The 27666-nt window shown below is 40.5% G+C and overlaps 1 protein-coding gene across 1 annotated transcript in view; it reads left to right on the forward strand.

Annotated features, from left to right (window-relative positions):
- cerkl (ceramide kinase-like) overlaps positions 1 to 27666 on the forward strand; it is a 210632-nt gene that overhangs the window by 62561 nt on the left and 120405 nt on the right. Inside the window, exon 2 of the mRNA XM_063052059.1 lies at positions 3735 to 3977. Within this exon, the coding sequence (XP_062908129.1) occupies positions 3735 to 3977 (243 nt within the window). The remainder of the gene's footprint in view (positions 1 to 3734; positions 3978 to 27666) is intronic.

Consider the following 27666-nt stretch of genomic DNA (forward strand, 5'->3'; position numbering starts at 1 on the left):
GAAAGCTATCATGCGGATGTAACAAACTATTAAGAAAGCAAGGAACATATTTTATTCAGATACAGCGCAGAATAGGCCCTTCTGGCCCTTTGAGCCATGATGACAACAATCCCCCAATTTCATTTTAGCCTAATCACGGGACAGTTTTTTTTTTACAATGACTAATTAACCTAACAACCAGTATGTCTTTGGACTGTGGGAAGAAACCGGAATGCCCAGAGGAAACCCATACAGTCATAGGGAAAACATACAAACTCCTTGCAGGCAGTGATGGGAATTGAACCAGGGTTGCTAGTACTGTACCACTACACTACCATGCACTACCATGTTAAATTTTATTATGAAAGGATTTGAGTATAGGAGTGAAGATACTTCACTGTAATTGTATTACTATTGCCACATGTAGCAAAATGTTTGGTTGTGCATGCCATCCAGACAGATCTGGGTTCTATAGTGCTGCTGTCAGTAAGGAGTTTGCATGTTCTCCGTTTGACCATGTGGGTTTCCTCCAGGTGCTCTAGTTTCCTCCCACATTCCAAAGATGTACGGGTTAGTAGGTTAATTGGTCACATGGGTGTAATTAGGTGGCATGGGCTCATGGGGGTGGAAGGGCCCATTACTGTGCTGTATCCCTTAGAAAATAAGCATATTTACACTGAGGTTGTAAAAAGACAGGAGAATACAGAACATTTTGTTGCAGGTACAGAGAAAGTGCAGTGCAGGGAGACAAATAAAATGCAAGGGCCATAATGAGGTAGATTGGAAGTTCAAGGGTTCATCTTTTAGTGTCTGTTTAAGAGTTTGATATAGTGGGATAGAAACTGTCCTTGAGACTGGTGGTCTGTGCTCTCAGGCTTTTTTACCTTTTGCCTGAGCGGTAAGGAGAGAGAATGACCAGGGTGCAAGTGATCCTTGATTATGTTACAAACACAAGAAGATCTGCAGATGCTTGAAATCCAAAGCATCACACTCAAAATGCTAGTGGTCATGGAGTAAACAGTCAATGTTTCAGGCGAAGACCCTTTTTCAGGACTGAGAAAGAAGGGAGAAGATGCCTGAACAACGTGGGAGGGGGAGGGAAAGAGGCAAGCTGGAAGGTGATAAGTGAAGCCAGGTGGGTGAGAAAGGTCAAGGGCTGGGGATGAAAGAATCTGATAGGAGAGGAGAATAGACAATAGGAAAAAGAAAAGGAGGAGGGGACCCAGGGGAAGTAATAGGCAGGTGAGAATAAGTGGAAAGTCATAGTGGGAAATAGGAGGAGTGAATTTGTTCACCGGAAAGAGAAATTGATATTCATGCTATCAGGTTGCAAGGTACCCATTTGGAATATAAGGTTTTGCTCCTGCACCCTGAGGTGCTCTGCAATTTCTTACAATCATGGGCAAAATGTTTGCTAAACCCAGCTCAGATGCATCTCAATAAGAGGTGCATCTATAAAAATAGGTAAAATTTTAAAGAGCACATGGAGTAGTGTGTGTAGCTTTGATGTCCTTACTGAACAATTAGGCTTGCCATAGTGGGAGTGCAGTAAAGATTCACTGGATCAGGCCCTGAGATGGCATGCTGGACAAGGCAAGATTGATACAGTATGCCTGTATCCTTCCAGAGTTTTGAAGAATGAGAGGAGATCTCAGTGAAACTTATAAAACTCTAACAAGGCTGGACAGGGAGAATTTTATCCTGGTTGCCATGGCCACCCTCTATCATAAGGGCTAAGTCATTTAGGACCAGTAAAAAATTTTTCACTCAGTGATGAATCTTGCAGGGCTTGCAGTGATGTGGTCATTGACTTCTGTCAAAATGGAGACATAGATTTCTGGATAATAACAAAATCCAGGAATATGGAGATAGTGCAGGGAAGAAGTTGAAGTTCAACTGCAATGTTTATCATTTTGGGTATTATTTGCAGCAATGTAGTCATGCACAAAATCCAATCTAGCGGCTATGTAACATATGGAACACAATTTAAGAAAGAGCCACCTTTTGTGTAGAATATATTAAACAATAGATGTGTACAAGTTGTAACATAATAGTATTTCATTGTTTACACATTATATTGAAACATTCCAGTCTGAGCTCAAATCTGATTTCATTTATGAATGATTTAGAGGTTTACATTATGTTATGATGATCATCACACATATTGCAGTGTGTTTTGGGTTTAAAAATTGAAAAAAAATTAAGTATATTACTAATTTAATATTAGACTGCTGCAATCAATAGCCTGTAACTTCCCTTTTGGACCTGAGGTTTGGTTGATTTAAGCGCCAGGCCAGATTGAAAAGGTCAGGGTGTTCGGGGCTAGAGGTGAGAGACGGGCCGGTGTTCAGCTCACTGCTCTGCAAGGTTTACTCATTTCTGCAGTGAACTGAGTCTGTGCCCTGGAATTAGTGGGCTCCTGAATCGTCTGTAGTGATGACTACTGTCTTTGAGGCTGTGGATTCACTTTGGTGAACTTCACTTATGAATGTTATTTACTACTACTACATCGACTCAGGCCTAGGGGGCCGGCGTTGGGCAAGGCAATGTTATTTGCTTATTTTTATTGTTTGCGCGATTTCTTCTTTTTTTCTGCACATTGAACGTCTGATGGTCTTTTTTAAAATGGTTTCTATTGGGTATTACTGTTTTGTGGCTGCATGTAAGGAGATGAATCTCAAGGTTGTATATGGTATACGTGCTTTGATAATAAATGTACTTTGAACTTAAGTGAACAAAGCATCTTATAAGATGTTTCTGGAAGAAAAATACAATACTGTACAGATGTATAGAAAATATGAGGTTAAAAAAGGGCAAAGTTACAGTAAAACAATGTGTGAGCTTGTGAAAGACAATGAAAGCTCAAAAAAGCAAAGAATCAGACACGGGAAAAGTGAATGGGAAAGCTAGGAGGAAGACATTATTCTTGATCAAACCCTTGTGCGATAAGATAGTAGAACTTTCAGGTGAGGCAATGCTTCACTTGTGAATCTGCTGGGATCATCTATTGTATCTGGTGCTTCCGATGCCGCCTCCTCTACATTGGTAAAACCCATCGTAAATTAGGGGTCCGCTTCATTAAGCACCTCCGCTGCTTCCGCCAAAAATGAAACTTCCCAGTGGCCAAACATTTTAATGCCAATTCCCATTCCCTTTCCAACATGTCAGCCCATGGCTGCCTCATGTGCCAAGATGAGGCCATCTTCAGGGTGGGGGAGCAACACCTTATATTCCATCTGGGTAGTCTCCAACCTGATGGCATGAATATTGATTTCTCCATCTGTTAAAAAGTTTTTTTCCCTCCCCCTCCCCACTTCTTCTATTCCCCAATCTGGCCTTTTACCTCTGATCAATCGCCTATCACTTACCCCCTGGGTCCCCTCCTCCCCTTCCCTGTCTCCTATGGTCCACTCTCCTCTCCTTTCAGATTCCTTCCCCTTCAGCTAATTACCTTTCCCACCCACTTGTCTTCACCTATCTCCCTTTAGCTAGTCTTATTCCCATCCCCACAACTTTTTATTCTGGTGCCTCCCCTCTTCCATTCCAGTCCCGAGGAAAGGTCTCAGCCTGAAACGCTGACTGTTCATTCATTTCCATACATGCGGCCTGACCTGCTGAGTTCTTCCAGCACTTTGTATCTGTTGCTTTGAATCTTCAGCATCTGCAGACTTTCTAGTGTTCATAACAGAGCGGGTAACTAATTGATTTGTAAATGGCAAAATATCTCCAGATTGATACTACGTTTTTTGATGCAGGTGATGATGCACTCATTTCCCAACGTCATGCAGAATTTGTGGAACTAAAAGAAGTTTTTGCTGTGAAGATGAAACGTCGACGATCGGTGAAACAGTATAAAGGAGGAACTCTGTTAGGAATCGCCATTTTTGTGTGTGTTAGCAAAGGGCAAAATAAACTCAAACACCGTATTATTCACCTAAGCAACTTAAGTGAAGACCACTGCAACCTTTGGTTTAAATATCTGAAAGATATTCTGAATGGTAAGTACTGAGGCTTAGTGTGACGATGATATGCCTAAGAATATATATTGTACAGTTTCATAGAGAGTGGTACTGTTTCTCAGCAAAAGAAGTTGCAAAATTAGATATATCTGTCGGATAACTTATTCACATGTCACCAAAACAGAAGAGAATTAATAGTCATCTAAGAATGTTCCCTTCTGTTTGTTCATAACGTATAACTTCATGAAAGTTATTATGAAACTAAGAAAGACTCATGCAATATAAGAAATGCTGTGCCTGTAAGAAAAATGTTTTGCTATTCTGCTTTTACATTCCAGGTTCAAAATGTACTGCAAGAAAATATTGAATTGCAGTCTGTGGATTGGGTCACTGCTATTGTATTATTTATTGTTCTTTACTTGGGCTTCACACAAAGATACTGTTAGACTTAAACTGGAACTTCTATTGATGGAAAAGTAAAATGCTGCAGTCTAGAACATGGCCGTTCAGTTATTTGTGTTTGTGCTAAACTATTTTTTAAAAATTCAGTAATTATTGACCTTAAATTTCTTTATAGTTTTCTGAAACTTATCTTATTTGCTTTTGCATTTTAATTTTTAATTGGCATCAACTACCCTTTCAGCCGTTTGATTCCAGATCACTGTTTAAGAAACCCACATCATATGCAATTATGTTAAATCTACATCCTTTGGTTATTGACTTTCCCACTGGAAATAGTTTCTCCTTATTTAATGTATCTAAACCATTTCTTGATGCTGAATAGTTCCATAACCTTCTTTGCCTTGGGGAAAGTGGAAAACAGTAACTACTTCTCCATTTAATTAATGTTCATTAGTACTGAAGTCATGCAATAAATCTCTTCCACGTTCCCTCTAAGCCACTAACATGCAATCTAAATTTTAACCTTCAGAGTTCATTGGAAACTTGTATCCAGAAACCATGTATCTCCATAGCAACACACATAAAATGCTGGAGCAACTCAGCAGGTCAGGTAGCATCTATGGAAGTGAATAAACAGTGTATGTTTTGGGTTGAGATCCTTCTTTAGGATTGGAAAGGAAGGGGAGAGACACCAGAATAAAAATGTGGGAGGAAGGGACGGAGGGTTAGCTAGAAGTTGATAGGTGAAGCAAGGTAGGTGCGGGGGGGGGGGAATGAAGAAAGAAGTTGGGAGGTGATAATTGGTAGAGCAAAGGGCTGGAGAAGAAGCAATCTGATAGAGGAGAGTGGACCATGGGAGAATGGGAAGGAGGAGAGCACCAGGGAGAGGTGATAGGCAGGTGAGGAGAAGAAGTAAGAGGCTAGAATGGAGAACTGAAGAAGAAGGAAGGGGGAGGGGAAATTACTGGAAAGAGAAATTAATGTTCATGCTATCAGGTCAGTAACAATGTGCTTCTCACCTGATCTCATGACTTCCATTGCAAGCATTGCCAATTTTAATTAGCTCCCCTATTTTGTTCTGTGTGTTGTTTCTATTGCCCTCTATTATAATGACAACTTTGCCTTTTCATTCTTCTGCACCACTGCAATTGTGACCTTTTGCACATTTCTGCTTTTACTTGCTCCATAAGGATTACCAATATGGAGTAGTTAAAGGCAGAGAGATGCAAATGGTCAGAATCGCCAGAATGCAGAAGATCTGGAAAGGGATGCTGACCGTATAGGAGAGGGGAGCTGCAATAGCAGATGTGTGCTGAGCTCTGAATCTGCTGCTCTAGCTGGGTGAAACTTGTTCTAATAACAAAAAAAATGCTGTCAAACATTGGTTTAACCAGGGTTGAGCAATTTTGTGGAGTTTTCTGGATGTTTAAGTGCTCATTAGGAAATTTTATTTCCTTCTTTTCCAGCAGCAATTTCTTTTTCTGTATTTCTAAAACAGAATAAAACTTCAAATAATGCCAGCATTGTTACAACATTCAAGATCAATCTACAGCAAGATTTTAAAAAATCTGATTAGTTTGAAGGACACCAGTTTTTATTTATATATAGTACACTCCAAACAGAAATGGTGTCTACATAGAGTAGGTTAATCTGTGAACCATTAGTATGTGGTATAGCAGAAATTAAAACACAAATAAGCACAAAATTGAGGCTTGCTTTCCTGTGAGATGTATCTCATCCATAAGATGACGTTAATGTGCGATCCTTCTGAGGTGGATGTAAGAGATCTCATGTCCCTATTTGGAGAGAAGCAAGGTAGTTCTCTCGAAGTTGTAATATAATCGATTTATGAACGGTTTATGGCACAGAAGGAGACCATTTAGCCCACAAATCTGTGGCTCTTTATGGAGCAGTTGTTGTGACTGTTGTCTGAGTCACTGGACAGATCCTGAAGCTGGTGATACTTTATATTCATTATTCATCACGACAAGCAGGCATTCTCCTGCAGACCCTTTTAGCAGAATCTTCCAAACGAAAAGTACATCATCCTTAAAAATCAGGTTGGTGCTCTGTCCCAAAAGAAGGACTTTGTAGAATTCCTACAAGAGGGCTTTTTAGTGCAGCCTGTGGTTAATCCTGCTAGGGGAAAGGAAGTTCTGGATTGGGTGTTGTGTAATGAACCAGATTTGATTAAGGAGCTTAAGGTAAAGGAACCCTTTTGAGACAGTGATCATAATGATAGAATTCATCCTGTAGTTTGAGATGGCAAAGTTAAAGACAGATGTATCAGTATTACAGTGGAGTGAAAGAAATATGGAGGCATGAGATCGGAGCTGCAGGTGAGATTCTTTCCAAAGAATAAGAAATATTCTAAAGGGAGGATGAAGCAACTGCGGCTGACAAAGGAAGTCAGAGACAGCATAAAAGCAGAAGAGAAGGCATACAATAAAGCAAAAATTAGTGGGAAGTCTGAGGATTGGGAAACATTTAAAAATGAAAAGAAACAATTAAAAAAGAAATAAGGAGAGAAAAGATGAAATATGTAGGTAAGCTAGCCACTACTATAAAAAAGGATACCAAAAGGTTTTTTCAGATATATAAAGATTAAAAGAGAGGCGAGAATGGATATCGGGATAATGGAGAGGTAGTAATGAGGGACAAAGAAATGGCGGACAAATTCAATAACTATTTTGCATCTTCACTGTGGAAAATACTAGTAAGTATACTAGAAATTTGAACGTGTCGGGTCAGGTGTGAGCATAGTAATTATCACTAAGGAGAAGTTGCTCGGGAAGTTGAAAAGTCTGAAGATAGATAAGTCACCTAGACCACACCCCAGGGTTCTTAAAAGGCTAGCTGAAGAGATTGTGAAAGTATTAGTAGTGATCTTTCAAGAATCACTAGATTATGGAATGGTTCTGGTGGACTGGAAAATTAAGAAGAGAGGGAGGAAAAAGAAAGGAAGTTATAGACCAGTTAGCTTGACTTCAGTGGTTAGTCAGAGTTTGGAGTCCATTTTTAAGGAAGAGGTTTTGGGTATTTAGAAGCCCATGGTAAAGTAGGTCACAGTCCATGTGGTTTCCTAAAGGGGAAATCTTGCCTGACAAATTTTCTGAAATTCTTAGAGTAAATAACAGGCAGAATAGACAAAGGAGAGTCAGTCAATGTTGTTTGTTTGGATTTTCTGAAGGCCTCTGGCAAAGTGCCATACAAGATAAGAGCCTATGGTATTACAGGAAATATGCTAGTAAGGATGGAAAACTGGCTGACTGACCGGAGGCAAAGATTGGTTAAGGGGGCCTTTTTTAGTTTGCTGCTGGTAACTATTGGTCCACAGTGGGTGGTTTTGGGACCTCTTTCTTTCAAAATTCACAGTAAATTTATTATCAAAGTACAGATAGGTCATCATATACTACCCTGAGATTTTTTTTTGTGGATATTCAAGATACAAAATTGTTTGATGTCTTGTGCACATGTGTAAGTAGAATGAAATAATTGTAACTTTGGATCCGGTGCAGCACAAAAACACACAGGATAAAGAACACAAAAAAATACACACTAAATATAAATACAAAAGATAGATTATATACATAGATTGATTGCGTGTCCATAACATGGCTCTGGCTGTACATAAGGTGTCTGAAACAAAATAATAAAAGTAATGGTGGAGTTAGTGGGTGAAGATGTTGATCAGTCTTACTGCTTGGGAAAAGTAACTGTTTTTGAGCCTGGTTGCCCTGGCATGAATGCTTTGTAGCCTCATCCCTGATGGGAGTGGGATGAACTGTCCACGAGCAAGATGTGTTGAATACATCGGGATGGTACTGGCCTTTTCTAGAACCTTTCTATACATATATGTCCTTGATGGTGGGTAGGCTGGTGCCAGTGATATATTGGGCAGTTTTGACTACCCCTTTGTAGAACCTTCCTGTCCACTGCAGTGGTGTTTTGGTACCAAGCAGTGATGTACTTACAGGTGTTTGAAGATTCTTGCAGTTTCCACTGCTGTGTCACTGATGTAAAGGCGGTATGAGTGATCAAGTTCTTGTGAAATTGATAACCATCTCCTTTGTCTTGCTAACATTAAGGAAGAGGTTATTTGCCCAAAACAAGGCCTCGAGTTCTTCCACCTCCTCTCTGTAGGCCATTTCATCATTGCTGATGATGAGGCCCACCGCTTTGTTTCATTGGAGAACTTGATGTGATTGCTCAGGTGTTCGGTCATGCACTTCTGTGTGAGCAGAGTGGTACAGCAAAGGGTGCAGCACACAGCTCTAGGGGCCACCTGTGTTGAGGATGATGGGGAGGGAGGATCATATGTGCATCCTGACTGTCTGAGATCTGTTCATTCGGAAGTCCAACACCCAGTTGCACTGAGGAGTAAGAGATTGTTCACCAACGTCTGTGGGAGAAGTGTGTTGAATGCTGAACAGAAATCCAAAACAATATTCTGACATAAATGTCCTTATTTTCTAGGTGTGTCAGGATCAGGTGTATGACAGATGCTATGGCATCTGTGGTAGAGTTGTTCTGTTGGTAAGCATATTGGTGAGTGCTAATGTGGCAGGAATGAACTTTTGATATGTGCCATTATCAGCTGTTCACAGCATTTCATGGTGATTTGTGTCAGTACTACTGGGCAGTGTCGATTAGTTCTGATGGTGTAGAATGCTTTAATACAGGGACGATGGTGGCTGATTTGAAGCATGTGAGGACAGCAGCCTTGATGACTGAAGTGTTCAAGATGTCTGTAAAGACATCAGTGAGCTGGTGTGCACACACGGAGTACTTGGCCTGGGATGTTGTTTGGCTTAGCTGCCTTATGGAGGGTGTTTCTCACATCTGCTGCTGTTACAGCCAGTGGTTGTTCAACTGGGGGGGCGGGGGGGGTGGAATAGCACTTGTGGCTGGCATTGTGTGCATGCCTTGAAGCCTACATAAAAGTTGTTTAGAGCATCAGGGAGGGAGTTGCCACTGGTACAGTCAATGCAGTTTTTCCTTGTGTAGTCAGTAATGCCTTTGATGCCCAGCAACTTATGCTGGGGATCGTTATCAAACTGGTGTTCCAGAATTTTTTGTGCATAGGTGGTCTTTGCCCTCTTGAATCCTAAGATGAGGTTGCTGTTTGCTCTGAGGGCTATTCTGTCACCAGTCTTGAAGACGGTGCCCAGTGGCTTTTAGTGTGAAGTGCACCTCTGCATTCAGCCAGGTTTTCTGGTTGGGCTGTGAGATGACTGCTATTGAGGTACCAAAGTTGCCTACATAATTACTGATGTAACCGATGATAGATGAGCCATATTCCTTGAGTTCTGTGTGTAATCTGTTTGTGGCGGTCTCCTTGAACATCTGCCAGATGGTCCTTTCAATACGGTTCTGAAGCATTGAGATAGCCTCATTAGGCCATGCAGTGATGGTCCTCTTGATTGCTTTCTACATTTTCAGCAGCGGGATTAACATTATGGAGATACGGTCAACACTGGAGATCAAAATGAGGGCGTAGGATGGTTTTGTAAGTACTGCGTCTGCTTGTATAGAAATTGTCCAGTCTGTTTGATGCCCAAGTGGCCATGATGACACGTTGGTGGAATCTTGGTAGAATGTCCTGCAGGTTAACATGATTGAAGTCTCCTGCAGTTATGAAGAAACTGTCCAGAGGCTTGTTGGCATTCTGGATTAAAAGGGTAGAACCTTGCTGTAGTTTTTCAGAGTTGGGCTGCAACCAATCACTGAATGAGATTCACTAGAAAGAGCAAATAAAAATAAGGCAAGAACAAGTGGAGCAGCCATTGTTGTGACTGGGGTAATGTTTGGAGTAGCTTTGGCTCATCAGACTTAGGTGAAATTAAGAAAAAAGATTTTCTCTTCCTTAATTTTTCATTCCTCATCAGTAGGTGCACAGTTAGTGCAGTAAGAATGGTTTCACAAGCAGTGTTTTGTTCTGTGTGTGAGATGTGGGAATTCTGGGAGTCCTCCAGTCTCCCGGATGTCCACATCGGTATCAGGTGCACTGAACTAGAGTTGCAGCTTGATGACCTTCATCTCATTCGGGAGAATGAGGAGGTGATAGATAGGAGTTACAGGGAGCTAATCACTGCTAGGTTGCAGTAGGTAGGTAACTGGGTGACTGACAGGAGCAGGAAGGGAAATGGGCAGCCAGTGCAGAGAACCCCTGTGGCTGTTCCACTTAATAATCAGTATACCACTTTAGATACTACTAAGGGGGACGACCTACTGGGGGAGCTGCAGTGACCAGGTCTCTGGCACTGAGTCTAGTGCTGTAGCTCAGAAGATAAGAAAGGTGAAGAGGACTGTAGTGGTGATAGGAGATTCCATAGTCAGAGGAACAGAGATGAAATTCTGTGAGTGTAATAGAGACACCTGGATGGTCTGTTGTCTCCCAGGTGCCAGGGTCAGGGAACTCTTGGAACAGGTCCACAGCATTCTAAAGGAGCAACATGAGCAGCCAGAAGTCTTGGTACATACTGGCACCAATGACATAGGTAGGAAAGATGAAGAGGTCTTGAAGAGAGATTTTAGGGAGCTAGGTAGAAAGCTGAAAAACAGGACCTCCAGGGTAGTAACCTCTGGATTGCTGTCCATGCCATGCACCAGTGAGGGTAAGAATAGGATGGTTTGGCAGATGAATGCATGGCTGAGGAACTGGTGCAGGGGGCAGGGGTTCAGATTTATGGATCATTGGGAAGGAACAACTTGTACAAAAGGGATGGGTAATACCTGAACCTGAGAGGGACCAATATCCTTGAGGGCAGTTTTGCTAGACCTGTGTGGAAGGGTTTAAATTCATTTGGCAGGGGGATGGGAACCGGAGTGATAGAGCTGAGGATGAGGTAGTTGGTTTATAAACTGAGGCACTCTGTAGTGAGACTGCTTGCAAGGAGAGGCTGATGATAGGGGAAAATTGCAGTCAACAAGATGAGTTACAATGTAAAAGATGAACAGAACGAAAAAGGATGAATACAGGACTGGAAGTGTTATATTTTAATGTGGTACAGAATAAGGTAGATGAACTTGTAGCACAGTTATAGATTGGCATGTATGACAGCCATCACTGAATCATAGCTGAAAGAAGATTATAGCTTGGATCTTAATGTCCAAGGACACACATTGTATTGAATGGTACGGTAGGCAGGCAGCGGGGATGGGGTGGCTCTTTTGGTAAAAAGAGAAATCAATTCATTAGAAAGAGGTGATGTAGGATCAGAAGGTGTTGAATTGTGGTACAGCTAATGAACTGCAAGGGTAAAACAAACCCTGATGGCAGGCCCCAAACGGTAGTATAGATGTGGTCTAAAAGTTACAATGGGAGATAGAAAATGCTTGCCAAAAAGGCAATGTTACGATATCATGGGGGATTTCAATATGCAGGTAGGTTGAGAAAATTCAGTTCATGCTGAATCCTAAGAGGGGGAATTTATAGAATGCCTATGAGATGGCTTTTTAGAGCAGCTCATAGTTGAGCTCACTAGGGGATCATCTAGTCTGAATTGGGTGTTTTTCAATGAACTGGAATTGATTAGAGAGCTTAAAGTGAAGGAACACTTGGGGAAGAGTAATCATAATATGAAAGAATTAACCCTGTAATTTGAGGAGGAAAAGCTAAAAAGCCGACTATGACTATGACTATAACTATGACTAAAAGCAGATGTATTAGTATTACAATGGAGTAAAGGGAATTGCAGACACATGAGAGAGGAACTGGCCAAAACTAATTGGAAAAGAACACTGGCAGGGATGATGACAGAGCAGCAATGGCTGGAATTTCTTTGAGTAATTCTGCAGGCTCAGGATATATGCATCCCATAGAGGAAGAAGTACTTTAAAGGCAGGGTGACACAACTGCGGCTGATAAGAGAAGTCAAAGCCAACATAAAAGCCAAAGAGATGGCATCTATTAGAGCAAAAATTAGTGGGAAGTTAGAGGGTTGGAAAGCTTTTAAAAACAACAGAAGACAACTAAAAAAAGTTATAAAGGAGGAAAAGGTGGAATATGAAGGTAAGCTAGCCGATAATATTAAAGAGGATACCAAAAGTTTCTTCAGATATGTAAAGTGTAACAGAGAGGTGAGAGTATATATCGGACCACTGGAAACTGATACTGGAGAGGTAGTAATGGGAGACAAGGAAATAGCAGATGAACTGCGTAAGTATTTTGCATCAGTCTTCACTGTGAAGACACCAGTGGTATGTTGGAAGTTTCAGTAGTGTTCTGGGGGCAGAAACGTGTGAAGTTGGCATTACCAGGGAGAACGTGCTTGGGAAACTGAAAGGTCTGAAGGTAGATAAGTCACCTGGACCAGATGGCATGCACCCCAGCTTCCTGAAAGAGGAGGCTGAAGAGATTGTGGAGTCATTAGTAATGATCTTCAAGAATCAATTGATCCTGGTTTGGTTCCAGAGGAATGGAAAATTGTAAACGTCACTCAACTCAAGTTAAGAGCTCATGGCATTTGAGGAAAGATACTAGCATGGATAAAGCATTGTCTGATTGGCAGGAGGCAAAGAGTGGGAATAAAAGGAACCTTTTCTGGTTATCTGTTAGTGACAAGTGGTGTTCCATAGGGGTCTGAGTTGTGATCACTACTTTTTACATTATATGTCAATGACTTGGATGACAGAATTGATGGCTCTGCGGGCAAATTTGCGGACAGCACGTAGGTGGAGGGGCAGGTAGATTTGAGGAAGTAGGCTACAGAAGGACTTAGACATATTAATAGAATGGGCAAAGGAGTGGCAGATGAAATACGGTATTCAGAAGTGTACGGTCATGCATTTTGGTAGAAGAAATAAAAGTGTAGAATATTTTCTAAATGGTGAGAAAATTCAAAAATCTGAGGTGCAGTAGGTCTTGGGAGTCCACATGCTGGATTCCCTAAAGGTTAAATTGCAGGTTGAGTCTGTGGTGGGCAAGGCAAATGTAATGTTAGCATTCATTTTGAGAGGATTAGAAATTACAGTACCTATAAAAAGTATTCAACTCCCTTGGAAATTTTCATGTTTTATTGTTTTACAATGTTAAATCACAGTGGATTTAATTTGGCTGTTTTGACACTGATCAGCAGAAAAGATTCTGTGTGTTAAAGTAAAAACAAATTTCTACAAAATGGTCTACCTTTTTTTACAATTATTAAACACAACAATTGATTGCATAATCGCACACCTCCTTGAGGTCAGGGTTTAGTTGATGCACCCTTGGTAGCAAATATAGCCTTGTGTCTGTGTGGATAGGTTTCTATTAGCTTTGCACATCTGGACACTGCAATTTTTCCCCATTCTTCTTTACAAAACTGTTCAAGCTCTGCCAGATTGCATGGCGTTGAGATTCCAAGTCCAACCACAGATTGTCAATTGGATTGAGGTTTAAGAATAAGATCTACGAGCACTTGGAGAGGTACAGTCTACTCAAGGATAGTCAGCATGGTTTTGTGAAGGGAAGGTTGTGCCTCACGAGCCTAATTGAGTTTTTTGAAGAGGTAACAAAAGAAATTGATGAAGGTAGGGCAGTAGATGTGGTCTATATGGATTTTAACAAGGCATTTGACAAGGTCCCCCACTTGAGACTCATCCAGAAAGTCATGAGGCATGGGATCAGTGGAACCTTGGATGTTTGGATAAAAAGTTGGCTTAAAGGAAGAAAGCAGAGGGTAGTAGTGGAAGGAAAGTATTCTGCCTGGAGGTCAGTGACTAGTGGAGTGCCGCAAGGATCTGTCCTGGGACCCCTGCTCTTTGTGATTTTTATAAATGACCTGGATGAAGAGGCGGAAGGATGGGTGAGTAAGTTTGTGAATGACATGAAGATTGGAGGAGTTGTGGATGGAGCTGTAGGTTGTCGAAGGTTACAAGAGGATATAGACAGGATGCAGAGTTGGGCAGAAAAGTGGCAGATGGAGTTCAATCCGGATGAGTGTGAGGTGATGCATTTTGGAAGGACAAACCAGAAGGCTGACTACAGGGTTAATGATCGGTTACTTAAGAGTGTGGATGAACAGAGGGTCTTTGGGGTTCAAATCCAAACATCCCTCAAGGTCGCTGCACAGGTTGATAGGATAGTTAAGAAGGCCTATGGGATGCTAGGCTTCATTAATAGGGGGATTGAGTTCAAGAGTAGAGAGGTCATGTTGCAACTCTACAAATCTCTGGTGAGACCACACTTAGGGTATGTCCACACTACGCCAGATAATTTTGAAAATGCTGGTTTCGAGTAAAAACGACAGGTGTCCACACTAAGCATTTTTCAAAATATTTCTGTCCACATTAGACGGATATTTGGGCGAATCTCCTTCTACTGGGCATGCGCAGGACACACAGAAAACAAGCAAAGAGGAAACGATATACTTGGTGCGCATTTGTCCAGTTACAGAGTAGAAAAACTTAAAAGGAATTGCTTTTGGCTCTTGCGCAGGAGGACTTAAAACTAAAAAAAACAAATACTGGAGCGTATGGAGGCAACCGACTGGGAGTTCACAGACAGTATGACCCGGCTGACGACGAACATTGAAAACTGACTAATTCTGTTGCATTAATAAAGCACCTTGTTAAATGTATAAAACTTGTCTGCATCAGTGTGATCTTGTATTTCCATACAATGTTACATTAGACTGTTACACATCTATTGTCAGAGAAGTACTTGCATAAATAGGTAAACCACCTTCATACAAGCAAGGACAGAAAACAGGGCAAAGTGAGTATTCTTATTTATTCAGTAAGCTATGGGTCAAAGTATTTGGTGAGTACATTTCTAATTCTTCTGGCTTCAGTATTGTTGCCGTCTGTTCTGAAATTGTTGGGTTCTGCGAAGCACAGAATCAAATATCGCTGTGATGATTGTACGCTCTAGTATCAATTGTTTGGCGACAATAAAGTAATAATAATAATAATAATAATAAGAAGAAGAAAACAATGAAATGCCGTGCTGCCACCATCTGTTCCAGCATGTCATGACAGTGGTTTTAAAAAGCTCTGTTTACCATGTCCCCACTGCAACGGATATTAGGCGTTTTCAGATTTATTCACTCTGGAGACCGTTTCTGAAAATCTCCGTTTTTGGGAGATGAAAACACTGTTTTAGTGTGGACAGAGGGTCAGAACGAAGAGAAAAAGCTTTGTTTTCAAAATTATCCAGCATAGTGTGGACGTAGCCTTACAGTATTGTGTTCAGTTCTGGTCACCTCATTATAGGAAGGATGTGGAAGCTATGGAGAGGGTGCAGAGGAGATTTACCAGGATGTTGTCTGGTTTGGAAAACAAGTCTTATGAGACAACACACATCAAAGTTGCTGGTGAACGCAGCAGGCCAGGCAGCATCTCTAGGAAGAGGTACAGTCGACGTTTCAGGTCGAGACCCTTCATCAGGTCGGCCTGAAACGTCGACTGTACCTCTTCCTAGAGATGCTGCCTGGCCTGCTGCGTTCACCAGCAACTTTGATGTGTGTTGCTTGAATTTCCAGCATCTGCAGAATTCCTGTTGTTCTTATGAGGCAAGGTTAGCAGAGCTGGGACTTTTCTCTTTGGAGCGTAGAAGGATGAGAGGGGACTTGATAGAGGTCTACAAGATTATGAGAGGCATTGATAGGGTGGATAGCCAATACCTGTTTCCCAGGGCATGAATAGCAAACACCAGGGGGTATGTGTACAAAGTTAAGGGAGGGAAGTTTAGGGGAAAGATCAGTGGTAAGTTTTTTACACAGAGGGTTGTGGGTGCCTGGAATGACTTGCCAGGGATGATGGTGGAGGCTAAAACATTAGGGGTATTTAAGAGCCTCTTGGACAGGCACATGGATGAAAGAAAAATAGAGGGTTACGGGGTAGTGTGGGTGTAGTATGTTTTTTTAAGGAATATATGGGTCGGCACAACATCGAGGGCTGAAGGGCCTGTATTGTGCTGTGCTGTAGTATTCCAGTGTCTAGTGTCTAGTGCCTCCACAAACTCTTCAGCTACCTCTTTCCGAGCCTTGGGGTGTAGTCCATTCGGTCCAAGTGACTTAGCAGCTTCCCAAGCACATTTGCCTTAGTAATAGCAACATCGCTCACTTCTCCCCCCTGACACGCTCGCATTTCTGGCATTCTGTAATGCCTTCTGTACTGAAGACTGACACAAAATACTTACTCATTTCCTCTGCCATTTCTTTGACCCATTACTACCTCTCCAGTGTCATTTTCCAGGAGTCTGATATCCACTTTTGCCTCCTTTTTACTCTTTATATATCTGAAAAATCTTTTTGATTTGTCTTTTATAGTAGTGACTAACTTACTTTCATCTTTTCTCTCATGGTGCTTTTAGTTGCCTTCTGTTGGATTTTACAAGTTTCCTATTCCTCTAACTTTCCACAAATTTTTGCTATATTATATACCCTCTCTTTAGTTTTTATGCCGTCTTTGACTTTCCTTGTCAGCTGTGGTTGCCTCATCCTCCTTTTATAATGCTGCTTCATCTTTCGGATGTAGTTTTCCTGCACCTTCCAAATTTCCACCAGAAACACCAGCAATTGCTATTTTGCCATTATCCCTACTCATATCCCCTTCTAATTAGCTTTGACCAGCTCCTCTCTCGTGCCTCTGCAATTCCCTTCACTCCACTGTAATACTGACACATCTGATTTTAGCTTCTCCTTAAACTGTAGGTTGTATTCTATCATATTATGATCATTGGCACCTGAGCGTTCCTTTACCTTAAGCTCCCTACTCAAATCTGGGTCACAACATAGCATCCAATGCAGAATTGCTGTACTGTAGTGGGCTCAGCCACAAGCTGCTCTCAAAAAGACATCTTATAGGTATTCTATAAATTCCTTCTCTTGAAATCCAGCACCAACCAGATTTTTCACAATCTACCTGAAAATTGAAATCCACATGGCTGTGGTAATATTGCCCTTTTTACTTTCCTTTTCTATCTTCTGTTGTAATTTATACCCCACACCCTGGCTTGGAAGCCTGTGTATAATTCCCATCAGTGTTTTTTTACCTTGCAGTTTCTAAACTCTACCCACTAGGATTCTACAGCTTCTGCTCCTATGTTACCTCTTTTTAAGGATTTGATTTCATTTTTAACCAACAGAACAACCCTGCCCACCTGCCTGTCCTTTTGATACAATGTATATCCTTGGATGTTAAGCTCCCAACTATGATCTTCTTTCAGCCACAACTCAGATGCCTGCTTCATACCTGCCAATCTCTACCTTCGCTACAAGATCATCTACCTGTGCATTCAAATATATCACCTTCTATCCTGTATCCATCACCCTTTTTGATTTTAGCCCCCGATACACTTCAACTCATTCCACTGACTGCAATTTTGCCCTATCATCTGCTTGTCCTTCTTCACAGTTTCACTACGCTCTTTGTCTAGTTGTATCCCAACTGCCCCACCCTCAGCCCCATAAACTCTGATTCCCAACTCCCTGTTGATTATTCTTCATTATTTCCTGCACTTTCTATTAAAGATTAAAGTTGTGGCCCATCAGGCCAGTGCTTATGCCGGTTTCCATGGCGTGAAGTGACTGAGATTAAGAGACTCCCCCCTCCCCCCGGATAGGATGCCAATCTATCGCAAGGTTAACCCCCGGCATTTTTGCCGGTACCCATTCTCAGATGGGTAGACTGGAGCATTGTGTGGTTAAGTGCCTTGCTCAAGGACACACACGCTGCCCTGGCCGAGGCTCAAACCCACGACCTTCAGATCGCTAGTCCAACTCCCTTACCACTTGGCCACGTGCCACAATTTCTATTCTAGAGTCATTTTCAAATTTTACCTACCATCTTCCATCTGAGAAACAACCCCTCTACCTTCTAAACCTGCATCCCTGTATTCCATTGGTATAATTTTGCTACCTTGCCTTCTATGTAGGTCTTTTTATAATCACCTTCTTAAGAAATTTCATATGGTCAACATCTGCTGAATCCCATTTATTCAACAGCCTGTGCCGACTCTTTATTAACCAAAACTTCTCCAATACTATGTCCAATAATCCCATTGATTATTTTTGTATATCAATTGTGCTTGCTTTTACTGTTTTTCTGTGATGTTGGCAGCATTCCTTTCCGTGATGTGATGCAAGTTGGTTATTGAGTATTCTAGTTTGTCCCTCTACCTCTAACTGTGGCCAATTTGTGAACAAGCATAACCACTAGAGGTGAACATCTGGTCATTGGTCTGAATAAGCCGTGGAGGAACCTGCTGTGTGCAAATTGGCTGTCACATTTACTTACATGACAGCAGTTGAAAACTACAATCTTCACCATTTACACTACTCGTGCATATCCCTGGCACCCATGTTTTTCATAAGTGGCATGAACAATTTACAATTACTATTGCAATCAGTTGCAGGTACCATTATAACAATATAGTCTAATACCTCCACTCCATCCGCCAAAATTGGAATTTCCCACTGGCCGAGCATTTTAATTCCTATCTTTATTCCCATTCCAACATGCTGGTCCTTGGCCTCCTCTTTTGCCACGATGAGGCAACTCTCAGGGTGGAGGATCAACTCTTCATATTCCTTCTAGGTAGCCTCTAACCCAATGGCATGACATTGATTTCTGCTTGCAGTCATTTTTTTTGCTCCTTTCATCTCTCTTCTTTTACCCCCCACTTTGGCTTCTACTTCTGCTACTCACCTGCCTATCACCTCCCCTGATGCCCCTCCTTTTTCCATTTCTACCAACGTTCCTGCTCCTATCAAATTCCTTCTTTCCCAGCCCTTTACCTATCATAAGACCATAAGACAAAGGGGCAGAAGTAGGCCATTCGGCCCATTGAGTCTGAACCGCCATTTTATCATGAGCTGATCCAGTCTCCCATTTAGTCCCACTCCCCCGCCTTCTCACCATAACCTTTGATGCCCTGGCTACTCAGATACTTATCAATCTCTGCCTTAAATACACCCAATGACTTGGCCTCCACTGCCGCCCGTGGCAACAAATTCCATAGATATCTGTCTCCACTTATCACTTTCTAGCTAATCCTCCTTCCCCACCTTGTTCTGCTGGCATCTTCCTCCTTCCTTTCTAGACCTGAAGAAGAGTCTTGGCCTGAAATGTCAACCGTTTATTCATTTCCATAGATGTTGCCTGGCCCGTTAAGTTCATCCAGCATTTTGTGTGTGTTATTATGGTAAACGTGAGACACTGGGCTTTTCTTCTGAGATTTTGTTTGTTCTAACTTGTGTAATATGAGTATCAGATACATTTGACAAGAAATAGCAAAATTGGAAAATCTCACTGAGCAAATGTTCTCAACTAGGAAGTAAAAAGCAGGTAAATCAAAGTGGATTCATATAATGTCCATAAAGCAAAATAAAAATTAGGATGCAAATAAGAAATTAATTAAGAGAAATAAAGAAGTTGAATGACAGAAAGAGTATATTTTAAAAGAATCCCATAATTTTCAGCGTTAACAAGATTTTCCACATAGTTATTTTTTTCAAATCCAGAGAGGGTTGCAGTAGAATGATAATATTCTAACTTTTTGAAAGTTCATTCAGACTAGATCTCAGGTATATGAGTGTATGCAGTAAATTCATGCTGTTTCATTTACTTGAAATTTAAATGCTGTTGATAGTGGCATACCTCATGAAGGAGCATGGTATCTCTGCACTTACAGTATTTATACCTCAGTAATTGCTAGGAGTAGCCGACTTATCTGCTGCATAGTAAGGACTAATGGCCCTACCGTTATTGCCACAAAATCTGGATCATTAAGTAGTCTAGCTTTATTAGGCAATTTAGTAAGTTTTCTTTTGCACTTCATTAAGTTCAATTAACCGCTGTTAACTATTTACTTAATCAGTTGAGTGGTTTCGAGTCCTGTCTGACCCTTTTATTTAAATTGCACTTAATTATAAATTGTATTGCTTTGCACAACGCAAAATGTATGCCAGCATAGTGCAAAATAGTTTTATTGCTTTGCAGTATGTGTGAAATCGAATTACTATTCAAAAGGGCAAAGGCCCATATTTATTGAAATGTATTTTTACAGCTGACTGTACAATTCTTTTTTTTGTATTAGTCTCTAACGCCCCAGGACCAGTTGACCATAATTGTCAATTTCTGCCTGCAGTAAACAGTTAGAAAGCAGGGACTGACAATATGAGAAACTATTTGCCAAATACCTTTGATTATTTGATATTTAGCTGTTTTTATGTTGAGTTTGTGCAATATTGTTCCCACCAATTAGTTTAATTTAGAAATTCTAATCTCAAATGTATTATTTACCTTTTAAATATTAGGCAGAAGGAAATTCAATAAATTTAGTGCCACTGCTATATCAGGTGTAAGCTGTATTTTAGTGGCTGTGAAACATTTTAGGATACAGTATCTTACAGACATGAGAAATATTATATAAGTGTGGTATTCTATCTGATCCCACATTCCCATCAGCTCCCACTCCTTGTCCCCCTCTCCCCCACCCTCCCCCCAACACCAAGGACAATTTACAGTGGTCAACTAATTAACTAGTCACAATAAAGTTGTAAATATGAATAGAGGTAACTGCAAAGGCAGGAAGTGGGAAGCAGGTAATTGGATTTGGTAGATAGGGAAAATGCTTTACCAAAATATACAGTGGCATGCAAAAGTTTGGGCGCCCCGGTCAAAATTTCTGTTACTGTGAATAGCTAAGCGAGTAAAAGATGAACTGATTTCCAAAAGGCATAAAGTTAAAGATGACACATTTCTTTAATATTTTAAGCAAGATTACTTTTTTATTTCCATCTTTTACAGTTTCAAAATAAAGTTCTATCCAAAATAACAATATTGTTATAACAACATTTGAGATGGTGTCAGTGATTAAGGTTGTGCTTAGGAGGAATCAGTTAATGTGATTTATTTGTACTTTTGGGAGATTTTCAATAAGATGCCAGCAAAGTATTAAATAGAGTTAGAGTGTATGATATTGTGCCAACATGGACTGAAGATTGGTTAGTAAATAGAAAACAGTTGGAATAAACAGATTATTTTTTGGGTGGGAGTCTATTTAGGGTGCTATAGAGATCTGCGCTGTTCCCTCAGCTGTTCACATTTTATACCAATAATTTGGATGAAGAGACCAACAATAATATATCCAAGTAGTTAAATCTAATTTTAACTGCTCTTCAACTAGTCACATTAGGCTATCTGATGTTACCTAGTAGAAATATTCCCTTTGCTATACCTTCCCTACCATTTCTGTTACCTAAGACTAACCTGACTAATTGAGTGTTTCAGGTATTTTCCTTTTTAATTTCAAATTTGCAACATCTGTAGATATTGTATATTTTAAATCCACAAAGCTTGGTGGCAATGTGAACTTGGAAGATAATGCAGAGTGGCTTCAGGGGCCAATAGACTGGTTGCATGGGCAAATAATGACAAATGAAATACAGCGGTGCGGGAAAGATTGTGAACCCTGTAGATTTTTTTTCTATTTCTGCATAAGTATGACCTAAAATATGATCAGATATTCACGTAAGTCCTAAAACTAGATAAAAAGAAACCAATTAAATAAACAACACAAAAACATTAACGCAAACATGAGGAATTCTGCAGATGCTGGAAATTCAAGCAACACACATCAAAGTTGCCGGTGAACACAACAGGCTTCCTAGAGATGCTGCCTGGCCTGCTGTGTTCACCAGCAACTTTGATGTGTGTTACGAAAACATTATACTTGTCCATTTATTCATTGAAGAAAATGATCCAATATTACATGTATTTGTTGGAAAAATTATGTGAACCTCTGGGGTAACGCCTTCTACAAAAGCTATTTGGAGTCTGGTGTTCCAATCAATGAGGTGAGATTGGCGGTCTGGGTTGTTGAGGTGCCCTGCCCTTTAAAAAAAGACACGCAAAGTCAGGTTACTGATGTAGCCTGCTCTTCTCAAGAAAGATCTGTTTATGTGCACCATGCCTTGATCAAAACAACTTTCAGAATACCTTAGGAGAAGAATTGTAGAGATGCATGAAGCTAGAAAGGGCTACAAAAGCATCTCTAAAGACCTGAGTGTTCATCAGTCCACAGTAAGAAAGATTGTCTACAAATGGAGGAAACTCGGTACTTTTGCTACTCTCCCTGGGAGTGAGCATCCTGTAAAGATCACACCAAGGACACAACATGCAATGCTGAAGGAGGTGAAAAAGAAACCATAGGTAACAGCAAAAGACCTGCAGAAATCTCTTAAACTTACTAAAGTCTCTGTTCATGTGTCCACTATAAGAAAAGCACTGTATGATAATGGTGTTCATGAAAGGATACCATGGAGTCCCCCACTGCTCTCCAAAAAAAAATTGCTGCATATCTCAAGTTTGCAAAGGACTACTTGGATGTTCTACAACACTTCTGTGACAAGGTTCAGTGGGCAGATGAAACAAAAGTTGAACTTTTTGGCAGAAATACACATTGCTATGTTTGGAGGAAAAAGGGCATTGTACACCAACACCAAAACCTCATCCCAATTGTGGAGCATGGTGGAAGGAGCATCATGGTTTGGGGCTGCTTTGCTGCCTCAGGACCTGGACAGCTTGCAATCGTTGAGGGAACAATTAATTCAAAATTGTATCAAGACATTTTACAGAGAATGTCAGGGTAGGAGCCTGTCACCTGAAGCTTAATAGAAGTTGGATAATGCAACTAGACAGTGATTTGAAAAACAAGAGTAAATCAACAACAGAATGGTTTAAAAAGAGAAAATTTGTGTTCTGGAATAGTCAAGTCAAAGTCTTGCCCTTAATCCTATAGAAATACTGTGGAAGGACCTGAAGCAAGCAGTTCATGCAAGGAAGTCCACCAATGTCCCAGAGATGAAACATTTTTTCAAGGAGGAATTGCCTAAAATTTCTCCAAGCTGATGTGCAGGACTGTTGAACAATTAGCAGAAATGTTTGGTAGAAGTTACTGCTATACAAGGGGATCACACCAGTTACTGAAAGCAAAGGTTCGCATACTTTTTTCAACAAATACATATAATGTTGGATCATTTTTCTGAATAAATGAATAAACAAGTATAATGTGTTTTGTGTTATTTATTATATGGGTTCCCTTTATCTAGTGTTAGGACTTACGTGAAGATCTGATCACATTTTAGGTCATATTTATGCAGAAATAGAGAATATTCCACAAGATTCACAAACTGTCAAGCACCACTGTATCACGTTAAAATTATGAAGTAATTCACTTTGTTAGAGGTGTGACGAAAGAGGGTTACAAAAAGTACACATAGACTAAGATGTTAACTGTCCTGTGCTGGCACCAGTGGGATCAACAGTTGATCTGCCACCTGTCTTCAGGAGAAAGAGAGATAAGGAAGACAATGGGGCAGCATTTGGAAATGTTAATGAAGAGACGGGAGAGTTTAACAGAAGGAGACACCGGTCTGAGAGCTGTCAAGATCGGCTCCTTTTTGAACCCTGAACTGTTTGAAGTGTGATGGACAGGCGATACTCCAGCAGGGGGATAAAAAGGGACAGGTTCGCTAAGGCAGGACACACACAACACCACGAGGTAACGAGACCCTGGAAGCGGTGCGCCTCCCACAAGTCGGTGGGAGTTGTTGGAGGTCTGGTTGCGGGACCAGCCAGAGACACACAGGGTAGAAAGGTACGGATCGGCGGGAACCTGGTGTGTGTGTCCACCCTTGCCTGGGTGCTGGGTTCACCGTGGAAGAACGATCGTATCTGAAACGGAGGGGTCACAGTCGGTGACCTCAGAAGACATTACAAAGGGCTCGCCCGAAAGCTGACTGCGAAGAATATCGAAGGTCTGTGTGGAAGCCGTTTTGAATATTCATTCGCTTTCGCCCTTTCTCTTCTCCACCCCCCCCCCCCGTCCACCGGCACGACGGTGATTACTGTGAACTGAACTGAACTCAATTGAACTGAACTTTGCGTCACTTTGAAACTGGTCATTTACCCCTAGACGACGATAGAGCTTGTTTGATCCTGTTATCCTAGTTCTGTGTACATGTGTGTTTATCATTGCTGAACTGTTGTATTTATTATCCTTTTGATTAGAGTACTGTGTTGCTTATTTCTTTAATAAAACTTAGTTCCAGTAATCCAGACTCCAACTGAGTGATCCATTTCTGCTGGTTTGGCAACCCAGTTATGGAGTACGTAACAGAGGAAATAGAATTCTAGAGTATTTCAAATGATGAGACATTAGATGTCAGTGTTCAGAGGGACTAAGCTGATCATGTATGTCAATAACTAAAAGTTACTATGGAGGTACAGCAAGCAATTAGGAAGACAACAGTCAGTTGGGCTTTATTGCAAGAGAATTTGAGTAGAAGAGTAAACATGTTTTGTACTAATTATACATTGTTGGCAGAGTTTCAGATGATAAAGAGAGGGTGTACAGGAGTGAGATATACCAGCTTGTTGAGTGGTGTCACAGCAACAACCTTGCACTCAGTCAGTAAGACCAAAGAGCTGACTGTGGACATCAGAAAGGGTAAGATGAGGGAGCACACACCAATCGTTGTAGAGTGAGGAATTTTAAATTCCTGGGTGTTAATATCTCTGAGGACCTAACTTGGTTCCAGCATGTTGATGTAGCATTAAAGAGGGCAAGACAGCAATTAAATTTCATTACGTGTTTGATGAGATTTAGAGTGTCACCTAAAACACTCAAATTTCTACAGGTATACTGTGGAGGGTATACTGATGCATCACCGTCTGGTATGGGGATGGGGGTGGGTGGTCTACTGCACAGGATTAAGGTAAGCTGCAGAGAGTGGTAAAATTAGTCAGCTCCATCATGGGCACTAGCATCCATAGTCTCCAAGACATCTTCAAGGAGTGGTGCCTCAAAAGCTGGTTTCCATCATTAACGACCCCCACAACCCAGGATATGCCCTGAAGGAACTGGAGCCTGGTGGCACACAATCAGTGACTCAGGAACAGCTTCTTTCCCTCTGCCAACTGATTTCTGAATGGACACTGAGAAAATGAACATTACCTCACTACTTTTTTATTCATGTTTTTGCACTACTTATTTAATTTAACTATTTGACATACATTTATAAATGTACTGTAATTCACAGCTTTCCCCCTATATTATCATATATTGCAATGTACTCCTGCCACAAAGTTAATAGATTTCATGACATTTGCGATTGATAGTAGACTCGATTTTAGTTTTGATTTTGATTCTGATTTTTTGGCATTGTGAGATTGCATCCAGAAAATTGTGTACCAATAGGTATTCTTTATCTAAAAAGGTGTAATCTTGTGACTGAAGAAATAGAAAAAATGTAATTGGCTTCCAAGAATGACTGCTTTGACATAAAGAATGAATAAACAGATTGAGCCTCTATTCTCGAGTTTTAAAAAATAAAAGTATCTTGTGGAACATGATGGTGTGCATATAGGGATCCCTGGTTGGAGTACCTAGAATCAGGGTAGTGTTATGACCTCAACATAAATGTTCAGCCATTCAGGTCCAAGAAATAATTTATTCACACAGTACCTCCATCCATCTGCATAAAGGGCTGTGGAGATTCTTACTGGGGATGTTTGAAACAGACATAGACTTTATAATATGAAGGGATGTTGTATTAGCAAAGGAAAGTAAAATGCAGAAAAAAGAACAGCCTTGTTATTCAATGGCAGAGCACGATGCTATTAATTTCCCATTGTACCAATACACATGGCAACATTATATAGCATCTAGAAACTGACATCATATCCTTACCTCTCATTCTCTATCTCTTAAGGCAAGGGTTTCAGGAACACAGGATTACCAATGCCTCTAATTCACACAAATCCTCTCTCGTACCTTCATTGTCACTGTGTCTAAATTCAGGAATTCTTTACCTAACTGCACTATGGGATATCTATCTGAAGGATAGTGGCTCACTAGCACATTCACTCAGGCAACAGGAATGGCCATTAATTGTTGGTCTTGTCGGTGATGCCCAAATTCTGATTATGAAATTTTAAAACATTTAATAGCATGCACACGAGGTGTAAAATGGAAATAACAGACTTGGCACCAACAATCATTCCATGGTGAAAGTCACTTAGATCATATTTCTTCCCCATTTTGATGTTTGAACAGAACAACAACTGAACCTCTTGACCATGCTTTTATGCATTGTGTTCCTGCCACATTAGGTATTTGCATTATTGAGTAATAATCAGGTCATTGTGAATACCTACTTTAAAAACCATCCAAAACGCTTGTTGGCCTGGAAGAGTCCAGGTGATAACACTAGAAATCAAATTGACTTTATTACTATAAACCAAAGATTTAAACTCAGTGTCTCAATGCAAAACATATCCAGGTGCAGACTGAAATAGTGACCATAACCCAGTGGTATGTCATGTAAAAGTAAAACTTAAAAAACTGAAGAAGCAAAAACCTGAACAATCCCTTGACAACTTGTAATTAGTTAAAGAAGAAAACTTGAGACAAAAATTTACAATTGAAGTAAGGAATAGATTTCAAAGTCTAGAAATAGAATCTGTTGAAGATGATAGCAATCATGCAGAAATGAAATTTAACTCTCTAAAGGAGGCCTTGGTAGAATCAGCAAAGTCAGTGATTCCTAAAAAAGAAAAAAGCACAAAGAATAAATGGATGACAGATGAAATCAAAAATCTTATGGAAGAAAGGAGACGGAAGAAAGCAAATCCTATAGAATATAAGTCCTTAGATAAAAAAGTTAAAAACTTATGTCAAAAAGCCAAAGAAGAATGGTTAAACCAGGAATGTGAGCAAATAGAAAGAATCCCTATTACTGATCCAAAAAGGTTACATCAACAAATTAAAAATATCACTGGTAAAAAGCTCCTCTGTTCTTCAGGTGGATGTTTGAAAGCAAAGGACGGTAACGTTATCATAGAAAAAGATGAGATTATGAACAGATGGACTGAATATATTCAGGAATTGTTTGAAGACGATCGAGACGAAAAACCAGAAATTAAGAAAAACGTTGAAGGTCCAAGTATTTTAAAATCTGAAGTTCATAATGCAATAAATAAGATGAAGAAAGGAAAGGCAGCAGGTCCTGATGAATTAGTAATAGAACAAATTATCGCCATCAAAGATTATGGAATTGAAAAACTTACTGATTTAATCAGTGACATTTATGAGACTGGGATAATACCAGAAGAGATGAAAAAAAAAATCAGTATTTATCACTCTTCCTAAGAAACCTGGAGCAATAGAATGTGAATTACATAGGACCATAAGTTTAGTGAGTCGTATCACCAAGATACTTCTAAGAATTTTGATGACAAGAGCTAAAAGTAAGATACAAGCTGAAATAGGTAAAGAACAATGTGGTTTTCTGAAAGACAAAGGTACAAGAAACGCAATATTGATATTAAGGAT

Source organism: Mobula hypostoma, chromosome 6 (genome assembly GCF_963921235.1).
Source record: "Mobula hypostoma chromosome 6, sMobHyp1.1, whole genome shotgun sequence".
Classification (NCBI taxonomy): Eukaryota; Metazoa; Chordata; class Chondrichthyes; order Myliobatiformes; family Myliobatidae; genus Mobula; species Mobula hypostoma.